General features: G+C 39.4%; 1 protein-coding gene across 7 annotated transcripts in view; it reads left to right on the top strand.

The window, feature by feature from the left end:
• The window catches only part of NEXN (nexilin F-actin binding protein), a 353,325-nt gene that overhangs the window by 169,644 nt on the left and 163,218 nt on the right, over window positions 1–20,463 (top strand). For 5 of the 7 annotated variants that reach the window (XM_069232244.1, XM_069232240.1, XM_069232243.1 and 2 more), the window contains 4 exons: window positions 670–711; window positions 3,224–3,424; window positions 3,509–3,688; window positions 11,684–11,875. In XM_069232244.1, the coding sequence (XP_069088345.1) occupies window positions 670–711; window positions 3,224–3,424; window positions 3,509–3,688; window positions 11,684–11,875 (615 nt within the window). The remainder of the gene's footprint in view (window positions 1–669; window positions 712–3,223; window positions 3,425–3,508; window positions 3,689–11,683; window positions 11,876–20,463) is intronic. The other 2 variants (XM_069232241.1, XM_069232245.1) reach the window with 1 other exon arrangement.

Genomic DNA, 20,463 nt, shown 5'->3' with positions numbered 1-20,463 from the left:
TTTTAATATAATAAACTTAAATTATAATGATTTACAAACGTGACCAGTGCAGTCCCAAGATTAGTGAATGTGAAAATAATTAAACACATCTTTTCAGGTACTGAGAATACATGATTTTCAATACGACAAATCACGGCTAGTTATGTGTAGACTTGCACTCTGCAACTATTGACTTTGTGTTGGAACTGTGTAGGAAATGTTCTGGAACAGTTTTGGGGTGCCACTTTGATAGCATAAATAGAAAATCAAGACTAATAATATACAGTTGTCTTTTAACGCTATTGGATTGTTTACAATTTATATTTGTTATTTGTGACTTTCTCTTTGTAAAATGAGAGATTATTCATAATGAAGTTCGTAGTGACTAAACTATTCATTAAGAGCGCAAGCTTGCACTTTACTAGGAAATTATATTGTTCTAAGAGATATCACACAATTACATTATTAATTCATAGCAGTTCTCTGTTGAGCACAAAACATTTTGTAAAACAGTAAATATTTTTGGGGTTGGATTGCCTAAACATCTAAAAATCTAAGATATGCTAGAAAGGGGTTACTGGAAATGGAGATGTTTTTGACACAGGCTGTAGGGGGCTCATTTTAAGTGCATGTTTGAAATCTAACATAAAAAAGATTTTTACATAACAATATGACATTCTCATTCAATAGATTGATGACATAAACTGTACTGGAAGTGACTTGGAGTTGGAGGTAATCAGAAATTTCTTTGAATGAAACAATCACATTTCATATCTTACTTCACTTCCATTTTTCTTAATGTCATTTTATGATTGAAAACAATGCACTCTCTTCCACTTGCTCTTAAAGTCAATGAAAGAAAATGTTGCGTGAAATTATACATATATAAAAATATTTAAACACTCTGATGAAGGTTAACACTGATTTTTTTAACTCTGATTGTTTGGGGCTCAAAAGGTAAAGTAATCTTTGAAACCTATAATGGCCTCTTATCATTTCCTCTAACACTTGAGAGAACTTTCCTCAATTCTTAAATGATGTTCCTGAGTGCCAAGCTTGAACTCAAAATCAGTAGAGGGTGAGACATTGCTCCATCCCTCTATAGATATGTACTGATTTTTCACATTTATATATGTGCTTGTTTTTAAATGTTTTCATGAAGGAAGAAATTTGTGAAGGATTCTTTCATTTATCTGAAATGAGGCACAAGGTTATAACTCAGTACAATTAACATTTGCAAGGAACAGAGCAATTCACATTTCTCCTTTAGCCCTGGCATTTAACTGACTGGCACTTAGCAAACTCAACTATCGTGTACCACCTTCATTGACAGATTGGGAAATCTCGAGAAAAGAATGTTATCTTGTCATGTCATGTCAACATGGATGTTTCCCTACTTTTTCAAACAGCATTACCAATGCTGGAGCATGTTTATCCTTCACAGGAATCAATGCTCATTGAGGTTGACAGATCATTGGACCCTGCAGAGGATGTGGTAGAACCATCAACAAAATTTCAATAGAAACCAATTGTTACACAATATGACCAATGTGGCCATACAAGGAAAACTCCAGTCAGAGATAAAGTTAAGGAGTTTATTACAAACGTATGCTCAAAGCTATGTAGACTACTTGCAAGACAAAGTTATAAAGATACAAAATCACCAAAGGTTGCTCAAGATGATGAAAAAAGTTCAGACAAACTACCTTTAATAAAACTAAACGTTCAATATGAAAAATACAAAACATCAACAAGATTATCTGAGATTCAGAAAGGAAGCGGTGCTTGTTTCTATTAATCATTAAACCAATTCAAATCATAAAAGGTTCAATTTAGCTGGGCAAAGGGAAACTGTACAGTTAGCCGAATCAGGGAAATGCATGTGTGGGGAGGAACACATGCGAGCAAAAGACAAAATAACAAAAAGGGTAAAAAGAATTTAGAAAAAGATAATCTCAAGCAACAGACTACTAACCAAGGTTGGCAAAAAATAAGTGAGAAGGGAAAGTGTCAGCATGTCAGAAACTCAATCAAGAGACTTCTGCAAGGGTTAGGAAGAAAATCTCTAAGTTTCAGCAAGGCATCTCAAAGGAGCAAAGGCAGAGAGGGAGATACCTCTCCAAGGGGCTTAACATGCAGGTTGCTTCATCTGCAAGGATTCTGAAAGTTGTCACCAGAGGAAAAATCTGGCCAAAGTCCAACTGGTCAACGACATACCAAAGTTCATACGACAATCTGATTTGTTCAGGACAACAGTCCATTTTACATTAAAGGGGCATCATCCAATAGAAATTGATCACACAACTCGAAGCTGCAGCATTAGCACATCTTTCCAAGACCGTCATGGGACGCTAGTCTTCTCAAGGGTAACGAAGTCTGAAAGATAATTCACGTTATAGAAATTACTTTTCCGCACAGCCACGAAAAACAGGGCCTAGCAGGCCTCCCTTAGACTAATGCTAGTGAATTAATACAGTACATTAATACATCAAATAAAAAACATTTTAACTCAGAAACTGTTAATTCTTCGTTAATAATTCTTCATTAGCATTCAGATGTCAATACTTTGAAACAAAACGACTCTATTAATATATTTCAGTTAATATAATGTGGAACTGCATTTCTCTATTTTTGCACACATTTTAATATCATTAATCATTGGAAATTCACTATTGTTTCAATACATACTATTAGTTTAGAGCTAAAGTACATCATAATACCAGTTTAGTCCTTCAAACATTCATCTAAACTTCAATATCACCAAGGTTTCTAACACTAGTCTAGAAAATGCTCATTTAAAATGGCCTCTTAGTTTATCTTTACACAGTCAAACCATTAGTACTTTGGTTAACATAATGTATAAATTGTTACATATAGATGACTTCTGTGACATGAAGAACAACACTAAAGTTTCTGCTACATCACCAACATTACCGATTTATCAACGTTGTGAAGTTGATCTATAGTACTCAACCTGCACACCTCTTTCTTTTACCTATGACTTCTTTGCAAATTAATATCTTGTGTATTCGTATAACCACTGTCTTCATATTACTCATGTCCTGAAAAAATAAAACAACTGGTGCATTAAAGTTTTGCTGTTTCCTTCTAACTAATCAATTTTCTGTATCTGATTATGGATGTGTCAGCTGAGTTCTATGAGCACAACACCATCAAGGTAGTCAAATAAAATGAGAACATTTCTGGTTCAGAAATAATCAAATTGTAACAATTTTATAAACAGGAGGGTGATGATTCAGTGCTTGAAACAGTAATTCCTGTGAAATCACAAAGCAAAGCGCCAGGCAAGATCAAGATCAATTTTGAAGATGTAGAAAAAGAAAGGGAGGAGCAAGAAAAAAGAATGTTTGAAGAACAAAAAAAGAGAAGATATGAGGAACACAGGCGTTCTTTCAGGGAAGCCAAGCGACATTCATCTGTTGTGGTAAACTATCACATTAATAATAAATAAAGCTAGCATGTTGATCAATTTCAATCAGTTTAATTAGCAATTCTAAATTCTTTTTAGGATGAAAATGAAATACCCAAAAAAGAAACACAAGATCGTGTGTCTCCAGGGAAGTTAAAATTAACATTTGAAGAAATAGAAAAAGAGAGACAAGAGCAACAGAAAAGGCAAGCTGAAGAAGAAGCCCGGCGACGTTTGGAAGAAGAAAAACGTGCTTTTGAGGAAGCCAGAACCCAACAGGTGAGTAATGATGGTATGTATAGACCAATCAAAGGGCAGGATCGGAGATAGACTGAATTAAAAAAGTTCTGCGGACATATAGCAACGGCTGTGTTTGGCTAAGTGGTAAGAATTTGAATACATCCAAAAACCTTTATCAATTCCTTTATCAATTTGCTTCCATTGATATTTTCATTATCTTTGATGACCACCATTAGACAAGAATGACTTTGTGTTAACAAGTTACCAAAGTCACAACAGGAGTGCTAGTCATTTGATGTGGATATATTCTTTCAGAAATTCCTTTAGTTTCAAAGTCACAAATTCCAATTGTATGAGACTCTGACATATTGCCTCCAATTATATTTGGGCAACTTAAAGAACAAATTATTTACCTTCTGGTAGATACTCTATCTAACTGCAGGTTCCTCATGTTGTGAGTATTGCTGCTGGTGTCACAGTTAATCCGAGAACACAAAAGCAGTACTCCTGTGTTCCGGTAGGTGGAGCCATCGGATCCGCGCCAACAATGTTCCACTCTGGAAGTGACAAGCGGGCTGCATATAAGCACCACCCAGGTGCTCTAATGTCAGTTGCTTTACAATGCCTGTCTTTGCCCCCCTCACACAGAGTCCATTGTCAAATTAGTTTGAACAGTGCTCTCAAACTAAAATGTCCTGCTTGGCTGAACGGGTAAAATGTATATACTTGAGTTTCAAGGCAATAGTGCTTCAGGAATGCGTGTACTAATTGCCATGTAGCAGCCCATGAGATATCAGGGCACTTGGGCATTAGTAGCAGCTTTTGCTTCATTGGGATGAGCAATTAATACTTCAGATGGCTGTTTCTTAGCTAGCATGTAGTAGATTTTTATGCAGAAAACTCTCAACCTAGAAATGGTGTTTCCTGCACTGCCTTTATCTTATTTGCTCCTGAGAAGCCCATAAATAGTTGATTGTCCACTAGATGATCCCTGGTACTATTTGTGTAGAAACTTTTGGGGCACAAACAATGGAATTTCTCTTTCTTTTTTGAGGGGTGAGGATGGGCAAAGAATGTGGGAAGGGTGATAGCCTGCCTGACATGGAAAGGATTTACTACTTTTCTCAGAAATGCTTCTCAAGGTCTCAACGCCACTTTGTCTGGAAAAAAATGCTATTCATAAGGGCTGGACTGGGGGTGCCTGCACCTCCCCCATGTGGTGAGCTGATGTTATTGTGACCAAAAGGACTGTATTCAGAGTTAAGGGATGTAGTGGACAATTGTGCATTAGTTCAAATGCGATGCACATTAGAAAAGTGAGAATCATATTCAAGTTCCTCTGTGGCATCACAAGGGGATTCGGCAGAAACATATGTTGTAATCCTTTAAGAAATCCGATCATCATTACAGAAAGAAGGCTGATCCAGGAACCATCAAAAAAAGCAAAAGAGCCAACAAATAGCCTTAGACAGTGCCCAAAGAAAGTCCTTGAAGGGCCAATGACAAAACAAATAAATACATCAGCTAGCTTAGCTTGCAGTGGGTCAATCTGACACAGACCACACCATGTCATAAACATCTTAGCACTCGGTGCCAGAATAACATCAGAAGTCTCTGGAGGAAGAATGAAGGAGACTACCTGCTGCCACTCAATCTCCTTGCACTAAGGTGCAGAGTGCTGCGGCCCGGGTGCATGACCGTGCACTGGTGCTGCAACCATACATCTTCCTGAAGTGACAGCTTGATTGGAAGACAGATGCTCATGCCCAGACCTTTCTCAATACTACACCCTCCTGGCCCAATCCTAGCTACAGGATGAGTTGGCCCAGTCAGTTTTGATTTTATTTAGAACTCAAGTCAAAAGGGATAGGTATGGGAAAGCATACAAATGTCCCAGCTCCACTCCAGGTGGAATGCATGTCCGAGAGAGAGCCTTCTTGGGAACACTAGTGTGTAAAACTGTTACCATTGCATGTTTTTGGCAGTGATGAAAAGATTGAGCCAGGATTCTCCCCATTGCTGGAAAATGTCCTGTGCCACCTAAGGGTGTAACTGTCATTCCTGATTCTCTAGGTCTTTGTGTCTGAGTGCATTCACTCTGGTGTTTAGAGATCGTGCTAAGTGGTCCAGGACCAGAGAAATGCCATGGAAAGTCAGCCACTTCCAGAGGTAAAGAGCCCCCTAGCACATGACCCAAAACGATCACCTGGAACTTCAACAAACTGATGTGGAGATGGGTTTCCACTGGAGAGCAAAGACTTCTAATTTCCATTTCTTCTAGATGGCCTCCCAAGCCCAGTAGTGATGCATCCATTGCCACTGTCAGCTCCGGGTGGAGTAAAGAGAGGAGTCTGCGGCTGGCCAAATGACTGTTTGGCAGCTACCACTGCAGATCTTTTGTAGCCTCCTCTGAAACCTGGATGGAATCTGATGGTTTCCCTGGTGCTGTGTCCACTGGGACTTCAGATCCCACAGTAAAGCGTGCATGTACCTGTGGGTATGGTTGACCAGCAGAATGCAGAAGACCAATAGTTAAACAGTTTCAAAGCAATCCTCACTGAGATCAAGAATAGAGGCAAAAACAGCTGGCTTATAGCTCGAACATAATATACATTCAGCTCTGCGGGCAAGTCACAAAACTGCATCGTATTCAAGATGGCTTTGATGTACTGGAGCATCCACTAAGGAAGCTGGTGTGACTTTGACAAGTTTATAGTATTGCTGACTTCTGGAGGGAGACTGCCTCAAGTGAGCCTCCCTTCATAATCCAATCATCGAGGTAGAGCAGAACTAATACACTTGACCTATGTGACCTCTGAAGATGCACTGCAACCACTGCAATCACTTTCATGAACACCTGACGGACACGATAAGGCCAAAGGGGAACACTGCATACTGAAATCCACCTGGTCTACTGTGAACTACAGATTATGCCTGTGGGCCATCAGGACAGGAATATGGATGTAGGCATCATGCAGGTCCAATGCTACTATGAAGTCTCTGGGATCCAAGGTAGACAAAACCTGGGCCAGCATGTGCATCTTCAAACTGTCCTTCTGGGTGAAGGCGTTTAGAGTGTGAACTAAAATAGGACACAGGCCTCCAACCATCTTTGGTACAAGAACGGAGGAGACGTAACACCCATTTCCTCTTTTTGAGGCCAGAGCTCCTTAGCCAAAAGGGCCTGCACTTTCTGCTTCAAAATGGACCTCTGTCCTTCCATCATCCATGGTGCGATGGGGTAGGAAGGAATGGGACAAGCTGGGGAAAACATCTGCCAAAAGTGATGTCTCAACACCCTTGGAGGAAATGTCTGATCCTGACTCCTACAGGAAGGGTATGTATCAAAAAGGACAAGCTAAAGTGGTTTTGCCGTTGTAGTTGCCAGGGGGGCAGGGGATTGAGCTTCATGTTGTCCCTGATGCCCTGAACATTGTCTCTGGGAGCCTCAGCCTCAGCAATGAAATGACTGAGAAGGTTATGGGATGGCAGTAGGGTCTAGTGCTGGTGATCTTGGAATGCCTGGCGTAACCGTGAAAGTGGTGAAACTTCAGGAAATTGCCTGGAAAGGATGGACATTCCCAGGGAATGTACTTTGGCATCACTTTTGCTAAGTTGTTCCAGTGCTGAGTCTGTTTTCTTACCAAGGACGCAAGAGCCTTCAAGTGGTATGTCCATTAATGATGCATGGACATCCTTGGAGAAGCCCAATTACCTCATCCAGGTGTGACACTAAAGCACCCAAGACGTTTCCACTGCCCAGCACAATCAATCGGTTGTGTCCAGGCCAGACCAGATAACAAATTTTGCTGCATCCCGACCATCCTGTATGGTTTGGTCTGAAGACGCCCGTAGTCCTCTTGAAATGTTTATCAGGATTTGACTTACCACATCCCTTAAATAATGACTGTAGTGGCCCAGGAAACACCTTGCATTGACTGAGTTGAAGAGAACATGGCCTTAACGAAAGTCTCCATGCTGCTGTATGGTGAGCAATGATCGTACACAAATGTAGGAGAATGAATAGAGTGTGCTAGAATTTGGGTTACTAGTTGGCAGAGGTATGCACACTGTCCAAGTAGGGACCACAATCCTAGTAGGATAAGTCAGATACACAACCTAAATTAACCTGTGCTCACCCTCCGGTAGCTTGGCACAGAGCAGGCAGGCTTAACTTAAGAGGCAATGTGTAAAGTATTCATGCAACAGTTAAATTACAGTAGGACAGTAAAAAACACCACAAAAAGACTTCACACCAGTTTATAAAATAGATAGTATTTATCTGAGTAACACAAGACCAAAATGACAAAAATCCAATAAGTAGAACTCAAGATATCAATTTTCAAAGAATAAACTGCAATCTAGTGCGTTAAAGACAATAGCCATAAAAGGTTACTTGAGGTCATGCTAGATTGGGTAAGTACAAAGTTCAGGCCTACCGCATCACTGGTCTTCTGGGTCCCCTCTCATCCTGACGAGCGTGGTTCCTGGAACACAGGAACTCTACCCAAGTGACTCCCACAGTCCAGTGGCCCTTCAGTCCAAGTTTGGTGGAGGTAAGTCCTTGCCTCCCCACGCTAGACTGCAAACCTGTGTACTGCGTGATTTGCAGCTGCTTCTGTGTACTCTTCCAGGATTTCCTTTGTGCATAGCCTAGCCTGGGTCCCAAGCACTCCATCCTGCAGTGCTCAACCCACTGAGTTGACCTCCGACGTCGTGGGACCCTCTTTTGTAACTCTGCGTGGACTCTGGTTCACAAACCTTCCAAGTGCCTGTTCAGGTACTTCTGCTGATGCTGCATGCTTCTGTGAGGGTTCTCTGAGTTGCTGAGCGCCCCCTCTGTCTCCTCCTGCAAGGGGCGACATCCTGGTCCTTCCTGGTCCTCAGCTGCACCCAAAAACCTCTACCACAACCCTTGCAGCTAGCAAGGCTTGTTTGTGGTATTTCTGCGTGGGAACACTTCTGCAACCTTCATCGCGACGTGGGACATCTGTCTTCCAAAGGAGAAGTTCCTAGTCCTCTTTGTTCTTGCAGAAATCCAAGCTTCTTCTATCCAGAGGCAGCTTCCTTGCACCTTCATCTGGGGTTTCCTGGGCTCCTGCCTCCCCTGGACACTGTTGCGACTATTGGACTTGGTCCCCTTACTTTGCAGGTCTTCAGGTCCAGAAATACATTGTCAGTGCACTGCTGGTGTTTGTTGTTCTTGCAGAATCCCCCTATCACGACTATTGTGCTCTCTTGGGGTAGTAGGTGTACTTTACTCCTACTTTTCAGGGTCTTGGGGTGGGGTATCTTGGACACCCTGACTGTTTTTGTTACAGTCCCAGCGATCCTCTACAAGCTCCCATAGGTCTGGGGTCCATTCGTGATTCGCATTCCACTTTTGGAGTATATGGTTTGTGTTGCCCCTAGACCTATGCTTGCCTATTGCAACCTATTGTAATTCTACACTGTTTGCATTACTTTTCTGACTCTTACTTACCTATTTGTGGTTTGTGTACATATAACTTGTGTATATTACTTAACTTCTTACTGAGGGTACTCACTGAGATACTTGTGGCATATTGTCATAAAAATAAAGTACCTTTATTTTTAGTAACTCTGTGTATTGTGTTTTCTTATGATATTGTGCATATGATATAAGTGGTATAGTAGGAGCTTTGCATGTCTCCTAGTTCAGCCTAAGCTGCTTTGCCATAGCTACCTTCTATCAGCCTAAGCTGCTAGAAACACCTCTAGTCTACTAATAAGGGATAACTGGACCTGGCACAAGGTATAAGTACCTTTGGTACCCACTACAAGCCAGGCCAGCCTCCTACACATAATGACCCCCTAAATGTCTTTGATGGATGGCAGGAAGTATGCTAAGTGATGAAGCAACCTGCCCATTATTGTGAAGCTCTGTCGGGAGAGTGTAGGCCACGAAGCCAATAAGCAGGCAGCTGCTGTATCACGACCAAAGGCCTGTATTCTTTGTGTGCCCATTAGTGCCACAAATGCAGGTTAACCTCAAACACCCCTCTATCCAAATGGTACGTGAAGGAGGAGTTCAAAGCAAACACTTCTGGGTTTTTACATGCATCAGACTTCTTCATATGGCAATGAAAACGAGTTAGAGCTATTAGCATTGTAAACTCCTAACCGGACTTTTCTTGCCACATCAACTGAAAATGAAAAGATACTCAGTTTCACATAAGAGAGCCGATGGCCGCCATGAGCACGAAGCAGACTCACAAAAGGAAACAGACGTTCCCTTGCAGTGAAACGTACCGGCAAAAGTGCAATTATCAATGTTACTGGCAAAAGGGCAATTATCCATGTAACATGGTCGATGTCATGCAAAGCGCACGCTACGGCCCAGCGAGATTATGCTGCCTATGAAATAAAGAGGAAAAAATAGTCCAGAACCCATACGGAAAACATGGAACCTCGGATGTTTTCAGTAGTCGGCTGATGCGCTCAAGGTGGGCTAAAGACCAGAAAAGGCATGACGCCTTTCACTAATCAAATCAAGCTATTTTTAAAAGGCAAGCCCATGAACCAACCAAATTGATGGGTGTGACATGGGCGTGGGTACAAACTTTGAGAAGCACATTGCCATTCTCAATATTTTCAGATATTTACTACTGTGATGGGCAAGTGTATGTAGAGGGGGAATGAGGAGGGAACCCACAAGATTGTTGAATATGTAGGAAAACAGCTTTATTAATAGAGAAAAATTGATTCCGGCGGATAGAGCAGTTGCACTTTTGTGCTGCGTTTACACGTGTGAAAACGTACACCATTTACACCTCACATGTGTAAATGGTCACATGTTTCAGATGAAATCGAATGCACAATCCTTTGTGACATCCATGGTAGTCGGAAATCTGCAAATGTAGGGGTAACCCAATGGGAATAGTTTTCCAACTACTTTTTACGAATCAAGACTACATTTCGTACAACACACGTGTGCTCATTTATCTGTTAGATTATATGCATTGTATGCGTGTGTAGTAACTAGGGGATGCATTTGTGTACAATAAATCAAAATAACAAGGTATAGGTACTGTGGTTTATACGTATTTTGACGTTCGTTACTTAGACATATGTGGATAACAGCAAACTGGAATCCAGTTCCATCCCAATACCATCACAGTGCACTGGTAGAAAACGTAGTCACCGCATTTCATGTTACTTCCTGACCCTATTAGGAAAGGGCCTTTTTTTAAAGATTGAAACACTCTCCTTTAGAATTATTCCTACATTTGGAGCAGATTTCCAGATTTTTAGACATTCACAAAGAGTCAAAGAAGTGATCCATGATACTTATACAGCTGTAGATTTCCTGGAGTACACTAATGTAGCCACGAGATCGAAAATTCTTCAAAAGTGAATGTGATGCAATTGTGTGATGGCACTCGCAACTTTTTCCCCCAAAGAAAAACCTTTTCCCGGAAACCTCATTAAATCGATTAAACGTGCTGATTTCCTCCCCATTCTCAACAAGGAATCACCCTTCTGCTTACTGTTAATTACCTTGACTTCGGTGGGAAAGTGCCTGCAAGGGATATATGAATAACCACAAGCTTATACGTTTAGGGATGTTCATCTACTTTTGTAGGTTTGACGACCCAAAATATCCACCTTCCCATCCCTAACTCAACATGCAAATGTGTATGACAGAATTTCTGTATTCACAAGTTTACTTTCCATATGAAAAATCTGATCAGTTCTAATTCTACTGTATACCCCAGGATATGGTTTTTATGTTTGGGACAGTGCAGTTTTGTTATGATATTGTCATTTGTATAAACCATTCCTTAATCATTGTGAGACCTTTAGTATCTATGCCCCTTGTAGGATCAGCAGTGGTAGAACAAATGGGGCCCTTAAAGTTTCTGAGTAAAGGTGGTTTCCCAACACACAGGCTCATTGTGAAAGTTTGCCTTTTAGTCGAAGGAAGTGGTCTCAAACGGCCAACTCCTGATTGTCAAGAATCTCTAATAAGACTTCGAAGCCACTTGTCTTGTCTTTCTGTTTCCCAATGCTTAGACTCCCGGGGAGGAGGATGAACAGTCTCTGCTCGTTACCCCGAAAGAAATAATGCAGCCTGGAAAACTAAAACTGAGCTTTGAAGAACTAGAAAAGCAGCGCCGTGAAGCAGAACAGCAGAAAGCAGAAGAAGAAGCCAAGAGGCGTTTAGATGAAGAGAGAAGGCAATTTGCCGAGGCCAGGAGAAGCATGGTATGCCTCCCTTTCCATTCAAATTCACCCACTTCATGGCTACACGATTTCACTGTTGTGTTCAGCACGGTCTCATCACTATTTGTTATTATTATATATAACCGCTATTGTATACCTCAAGTTTTACAAATCATTACATTTCGCGAGCCATTGAAGAGGGTTCAGAGTATGGCTAAACGTGAACACAGTTCAGGACATTGTCATTTTTTTATTGGGCTGCGCTGATTCCATTGTTTGATGTAAACACAAAGACAAAAGTCTGCATTGTACCCTTCCCTTTATTTATGAAATGATAGAGAAGAAATGAAGATGACCAGTTTTTTTCCTCAGAAGTAACAAGTGCCTGACAAAGAGCTGTTTAAGTCTCTCACATTTTGGGAAAAGGGAGAAAAAAACATGAAAAATATATATTTTTTTCAATATCTACAGTTATATTTCTGGCTGAAGAAAAAAACAGTGCTTTTTGCAAGAAAATAAAGCTCCACATACTTTTTTAATTATTGTAAATATTTGAGCGGCATTTAAAAACGGCCTGGATGAAAGATGTCCGGAAGGTATCTTGCACACCACAATGCATGAAGGGTAGGTTATTAAGTACAAATGCATGCAGGGTAGGTCCTTAAGAACAAAGTACTATGCATAAACATAGTTAAAAATGTTTCCCACATTAGATTTGTGGTGTACAGTACAGTGCACTTCATAATGTTGGAAAAGTACGATGAAATTAAAACATTTTTTCTTTTTAACACCTTCCTCGAAGAGGCAATATTTTTTGGCGCCAAGCACTATCTAGCATTTTAAGTAGATAGGGCTTTGTGTCAAATCCCATAGGTGGTTGCTTGGGAATGCCCATAAACCACCCATTGGGCACTCCGTTGAGACAACGCAGCTCTAGTGCTACTCTGCTTTAGTTGAGGGCTACTTTCCAGCGCAAATAAGGTTTCGCACTTTAAAATATATCCCAAATGTATCACTTATGCCGAGTTGTGTTACACTGGCCTCAAACTGTTAACTAATCTGCTTCTATATGTCCTTGGTAGGATAAAACATTGTCTAAAACTTTACAAAGTGTTATTGCTGTCAGATAAGTGTTTCATTGATGCTTTAATCATAGCCTATTTTTCGTATTTTGTTGTTGGTTCTAAACGTTTTATGCTGGAATACCTTCACTGATAGAATTTTCAATGCAAGGCATTGGTGATTGTGTGCATAGATCTAGGGGTCAAATTACATATCCACTAAGGACCAACTGTACGCAATGCAGTATTGAAAGGGTGTGCAATTTGCAACCATTTCTGGATTGCGCACCTTGCAATGGAGGACAAGTTGCTAATTTTACACAGACTCATGTGCAAAACAGCATTTTGTACTATTTGCTCTCCTGACTTTCACCACAGTTGAGTTGATGAAAATGGCTTGGCAGAAAGTAGTGGAAGACCAATTTGTACGAGGTTGTAATCCCGATTTAGCTACAAATGGGTTAGTACCTAAATCTGGGTGCGCAACAAGGCCCAGGGATTAGCTATACGTTTCTGCAATTTGGTTTATAGTATGAGCGATAACTAAAGTGAAAACCAAAGAAACAGGCAACTAAGCAGTCACCTAACAGCACATTTAACAGTCATACTCAAAGGTACTGACAGTCTCCGACGGAAAAACCTGAAGAAATGCAAGGTTCATACCTCCTCTCAATGCAATCTTTTGGGAAGACCTTATACATTTAAATAGAGCCCAGTCAGTTTTTGCAGCCAGAAAGCTCTTACTTAGCTCAATACTAAAAATTATGAAATTGATTTTTTTTTTAATATGAAAGCTGCTACTGGTTGCTTTATCTAAAGGAAAGCAGGTCACTTTCTGGAAATTGGTCATGACATGATGTAAGGTGCTCCCCCGCTCTTTTATTAGAGAACTACTTGACTCCTCCCATCGATCGGCAAGCAGGCACATTTCACAAACGCCTTTGATACTGACCAAAAGACAACCCTCCCTTTCAAAGTCCCAAACAGGGTTGTGTGAACCCCCAACTATGGCAACTAAAGTGAGGTGTGGGGGGGAGTGGAAATGGGAGGGGGTGTTGCAAGCTAACTGGTACGTTGGATCCTGAAAACGTTTTAGTACTAAATGAGCCACTTGTGTCTGCACATCCAGAGAAAGTCTCATAAACAACACTTTAAAGGGTGACCATGACAGCTAGGGAGTGTGGCTCAAGGGCTGTCAAATGAGCCTAATACAGTGAAGGAAAGAGAGAATCATAAATGATGAAACTGGGGTAAAGTAACATAGAAAGAGGTAGAAAGGGCAAGCGGGCAGAGAAAAGTAAGAAGGAAAAAGTAAGATGGATAGAAAAGAATAAAGGTCAGTACGAAAGGGCAAGCAAGGTGGGGAGAAGAAAAGTTTGGAGGAAGCTACAACAAAAACTAGGAATGGTCAGAGGGTAGAAGGGAAAAAACCAGGAGAAGTGGAAGGGAGAAAGGATGAAAGAAAGGAAGAGTAAAAGAAAGAAGGAGGTAGAGAAAAAAAGAACAAAGGGGAAAAGAGTGATGATGGAAGGGTGAAAGGATGGACAGCTCCAAACGTGAAAGGTAAAAATGATGGAAAAGTGAATGAGAAATGAATAGTATGGTGGGTGAGTGGAACAAAAGAAAAGATGGATGGAAGAAAGGTTATAAATTTGAAAGGGACTCACCTAAGGAGGCACCATATGTCTGTGCCAATAAAGCTTTGTTTCAAAGTAGGGTGATTTTAATCGTTTGGCTACTCCCTAGGTTCCAAATGATCAATGTGTGTGTGTGTGTGGGAGCCCCATGAATCCAGATATTTAAAAGATTAAAACACAGTATAGATAGTTAATTCATGGAAAACACAGGGTAAAGGGGGTTATCTAAAGGTTTAATGATTGAACATTTCTGACCCAGTTTGGAATTTGAGATAACTTATTGTCTCAACTCAAGCAGACCCAGGCGGGCACAGAGGCAATAAGGCCATCAGGAGGTGCCCTAATGTGTGCCACATAGAGGTGGTGGTATTGCACCCCGAGGGTGCCCTTGAAAGAGAAGAAAGGGCATTCCAGGGTTCTCTCCAGGAAACCCCCTGCATGTGGGTACAGTAACTCAATGAAGGATTTCTGCACGCCTTTTAAAATCAGGCCTGGTTACCAGCTGCAAAGGGAAAGGAGGACCTAATGTTTCAAATAAATGGGCTGCCTTTTACTGATTTTTTTTTTTAGTGTAGACATGTTCGCACCTCCACTAGGAAGATCACATTCAATGTAATATGGCACACGGTCCTGGTCTGTATCTGGTGGACTCAGTTAAAGATGGTCTGCAACACATACCATAGCAGTGCACTCAATATTCAATACAGGCCTTCCATGGCAGTGCACTCTATATGCAATATGGGCCTTGTTGTTCTAGAATATCCTTAATTCTACCCAATGGAAGAAATTTGTTTTTCGTATTAACCAGACAATGACAACTTGTGTTAGAAAAACTTTCTCCACAGAGTCTTTTATTCAGGTATCTTCACTTTCAATAACTAATTTGCCAATGCCCAACACCTTAATTTTCTACAAAAATAGAAACAGTGCGATTAATCAAAGGGTTACACTAGAGCTCAATACAAGTGTTAATCCTAACAATCTTTTAATTGGTGCTCATAAAAAAGGCTTTGCCATTTTAATTACTCTGTCAGAGAATTTTTCAGTTATAGTAAAATAGATATACGTCAATTTATGTAAAACAGCCTTTCCTCCTTCCATTGGTGAACAAATTAATGGAAATTACGTAGTATAGAACTTAACAAGTAAGAATTTGAATACTATTTGTGCACTTAGGAAAAACTACTATAAATATACTGACAAAATAAATATATTAACTGGGTTCTATTAATATGGAAAGAATCTAAACATCTCATATTGAAATTAATAAGTTATAGATTGCTAGTCCTAAAGAGCAGAGAGGTATGAACAGCATAAACACATATTCAAAATGTTGTGATATTGAACTTTCCTATGGGTTCTATTTCACCTGAATGCAAAATACATCATGAAAGTATTTAGAGGGGCCCTGACTTGCAAAAAGTATAGCCTTTAAGTGGGTCATCCTGTCCCTCCCATTTGTCAACAATGGTAACCTCTTATTATCATTTGCATGGTTTATGTCATGTTGTTCTTTCATGTGTATTTGTTTGTCTGGGCAGGATGTTATTGATTAGGCCCGTAGTGAATGCCTAAGAGCATGATCCTGAAGGTCACACATATGAAAACGTACTATAGTAACAACATGGGATTTGGCCTTCACACTATTGTAATACATGTTTCAACCTGCATTCATTACCACACTCATGGTAAGTGTGATGCAAACAAATCTGCAGATCTGCAAATCCTTGCCACAAGCTTCTGGACATTGTCTTGGTGGGACATTGAACTACAAAGAAAAAAGCTAAAACTCCATTCTGCAGGACAAAAACCAACCCGCTTGTTTACTACTTTAAAATAACAGTTTAACTGTTTTCATAATAAGCACTAACCTTTGATAAATGTAACCCTAAAAAATAACATTTAAACTTAATCAAGGAACTCAAAGTAGAATTTATATGTATTCATACTAAAGACTCAAGAAAAACATAGACTTACAAAAAAATATTTGTTCATAAGCTACTTCAATGAATATGCGTTTATCTTCATGTGTAACTGGAGCTTGGCTTGAGTTAATAGGCAAAGTGATCCAATGTGATACACATACACTGTTACTGTGAATAAAACCCAACACGTCAGAGGGCTAAAAGTAAAATATGCTCTTGATGCAAAAATAGCAAAAGGCATAGCAGATAATAAGGAGAACATTATCATTTCATCCAACTAGAGCTCCCTCTCAAGAGGTCAATTGGAGCATATAATTCTAGAAAATATATAATATTGAACTGTTTTTATACACTTTTTTCTCAGTACAAACGTATGGAGCATAAACATGCAACTGAAACGGTAACTTTGACAAAAGTATCTAATGAGCAGGTGGCAGGATCTTATGACTCACAAACTGATTAAACATACTACTGAATTAATTATTTTCTGAAAATCATGCTTTTCTTTGCCAACATTGAAACTGGGGATATGCTTTTCTATGAGATGCAAGAAATGTGTGATGTACTACTGTAAATAAAATAGCTTTTAGGCCCACGAGAATCATGAAACTTAGCATGAATGTTAATGATGATGAACACTTCAGTTTAAATAAAAGCAATATTCATATTTGATTATGTCAAATATCAATGAACATTATTATATGCATGTGCACTGAAATCATTAATGTATTAGGCAGCAGAAATACTTAGTTATGTTTTGTCATAGTGAACCCCTGGTTGCATGTCTTCACTTCATCTTCCACCAAAATGTCTAACTTGATGACCTGACTCTTAAAACAACAAATCAAAATTTTACAGAATTTAAGTTATTTCCTCTGCATCCTGCATATATGTGTCTGTATCTGCCTGTGCATCATGTCCTCCAGTAATGATATTAAGTCTTTGACTGACTAAAACAAAAGTCCCAAATTTGAGCATTTGTCCTGTTATCTAATGGCTACTCACCCGCTCAAGAAAGTAGTTGAACTTAAATCTATCTATCTATCTATCTATCTATCTATCTATCTATCTATCTATCTATCTATCTATCTATCTATCTATCTATCTATCTATCTATCTATCTGTCTGTCTGTCTGTCTGTCTGTCTGTCTGTCTGTCTGTCTGTCTGTCTGTCTGTCTGTCTGTCTATCTATCTATCTATCTATCTATCTATCTATCTATCTATCTATCCATCTATCCATAGGAACAAACACACACACCATGCACACCACACACACATGCTTACATACCAAGACTGGCTCTCAGTGTGTCTTGTTGGTATTATCCAATGTTATTATGTTTAATTGACCATTGTATTTACGGTTGGTTTGTTGGTTTCCACATACCAATTTGGAGGACATAAGCACTTACATTGTGAAGTGCTTTGTTTATTTCATGCTACTGGCTAATACTGTGAGTGATTGTTTGAGTATTGGATGGTGGCTACTTCCATGGTGGACAATTCTGTCCATAACTTGACCCTAAAGGAGAGGGTGAATTACTTATTGTTTTGGATAGAGGTTCCATTTTGTAATTAGTAAACAATTTGTTTATAAGCAGGGAGACAGTGATAACTAGATAGCTTTGTTGTTTTTGTTTCATGAGTACATTCTTACATTCTTTAAATTAAGTCTACAAAATACTTCTACACCTGGATTGATGATTGGGTAATATAGAGATATAAGAGCTGCCTTTCAGGACAAAAAACTTTGCTGGTCCTTGTAGAGTTTTCTCTCTATTGCCTCATACTTCTATGAATGTTCCTTGTGCTTTAAGTGCTTTAACCAGTCAAATGGTCAAATAAAATAATGCCTTCACCTATCTACACATCAAGAGATCCTACATTCTACTTATGGAGTTGACGATTTCTAATGAAGAACTAACAGAAATGATCTGGCAGTTATCTGTTTCAATATGAATGAATGTGTCAAAGTCCCTTCTTAATAAAAATTTAAGTTTGTGTTTCATTATCCTAAACACTTACTTATGATTTAATGAGAAAGTTTTAACCTCTGAACCACTCCTGCTATTTCTAATTATAGATGACCTAACTGCAGTTACACAAACAAAGGCATCAATTACTTCGGCACTTAGGGTTTTCAAGAACTTTGAAAATTGAAGTTTCAAAAAGTTTAGAATGTCTTCATTGTTACCTCTCTGTCATTCAAAATCATTAATGAATTACCTACTCAACTCGTACATTGAATGAAAACATTCATTCAGATCCACAAAAAACTTGGATACATTCTGACATTTCTAAAAACCCAGATATCTTCCAAGGCATTGTTTGGAACACTTATGAAACCACTGTTTAAAGAATTCACAAGTGGCCTGCAACTACTTCAAAACAATCCTCACCAAACCTATATTTCACCAGGGAACACAGACTCAGGACCTTTGAATATCAAAACATTATCTTTAACTTAGTGGCACAACTTTTTAGGGCAAAATCCATATATTTGAAAATTATTCTTTGTTTTTGCGGCTATACAGGTGTAGTAGTACATAAAACGTAAGTTAGATGAGAAATATCTTTGATTTTCTCCATTTCGATCTGTTCTTATGGCATGTTTCTATTTTTACTTAAACTTGGTGAAATAATTTAAGTTTTATATTTGTCCCACAACATTGTTTGGTTCATTGGTAACATACAAAACTTCCACAAATATTCCCAGAGGACTGCATTGCTGCTCAAGCCAGGCTATCAAACGTGAGTCAAGGCACCCTTAAAGAAACCTGTCTTCCTTTGTGTAATCTGTTTTGAGTGCTGCAATGCTCCAGGTAGAGCAAGGGAGGCCATCAGTGATTCATATATATTTATACTATGTGTTGACAACCTTTTTTATTGGCTCTTGGGAAACAAAACTATAAAACCAAATATAAATAAATAAAAATGAAAAATATTTCACTTTCATTTTGACGAAAGTTTGTACGAAATTTTTCATTAGATGGGTATCACCCTATCAATATAATGCTCTATGCACATAAATGATCACTAATTATACCTATAAGACCATCGTAGAAGAAACACCATCTATGCCAGGACCAACAAAAAACGTACTTAAAGGCTGCAGACCAATCAGAGTTCTTTGGCCACACTCACTTTCAAACTTCTGGGCCGCTCTCACATCACACCACACCTGAAAGAGCTCCACTGCCTCCCCATACATAAACCAGCAACATTCAAACTTTGCTCTCACACTTTCAAGGCACTACTTAACACTGGCCCAACATACCTCAAAAACTGCATCAGCTTTTCCAAACCTTCCAAACATCACTGCTCATCCGGACTCATATTTGCATACATCCCACACACATGGAAAACTAAATCTGTCAGTCAAGCTTTCTCCTACATCGTTCCAAAAACGTGGAATGACTTACAGCTACACATAAGAGCCTCCTTCCCACTTCCTGAATTCTTCAAGAAGCTGACGACCTAGCTTATCAAGTAGACACACTAGGCCATAGGTTTGGCTAGACTCACACCTGCTCAGTACCAGGGTATCCTCTGTGGTGATAGTGCACTCTACAAATCTGCAGAACATAACATAACAACATACAAGCAGAGCTTTCAATATTTAACTATTTTTCTTCTGGTGTCATTCAATGAGGGACTATTTTAGACAGGTAGTCAATTTAACATCTTCGTTAAACTGACTGATAATTTGTTTATTAAATATAAAAAAATCTCTGAAAGCAGACCATGAAAAGAGAGATGAATGAATGTGTTCTGGGCAGTTAAATAATTGAAAAGGGAAAAAAGTGGTAAATAATAGTATGGGATGGCTCCTTAAAGAAGAGTATCAAGGATCGAAATACAATAACAGTGAATAGAGACGTTCTGTGGGTGCATCATCCAGCACGTAGCTTGGATGTCATAAAATGTCATAAAGCTTAATCCCAAAAAGGCATAAGACACCCTTATCTACAGACCAACAACAAACAAACTTTAATCAACACTGTCTTGC

The sequence above is a fragment of the Pleurodeles waltl genome, chromosome 4_2 (assembly GCF_031143425.1).
Source record: "Pleurodeles waltl isolate 20211129_DDA chromosome 4_2, aPleWal1.hap1.20221129, whole genome shotgun sequence".
NCBI classification, from domain to species: Eukaryota; Metazoa; Chordata; class Amphibia; order Caudata; family Salamandridae; genus Pleurodeles; species Pleurodeles waltl.
This window is presented reverse-complemented; position numbering and strand designations above follow the sequence as displayed.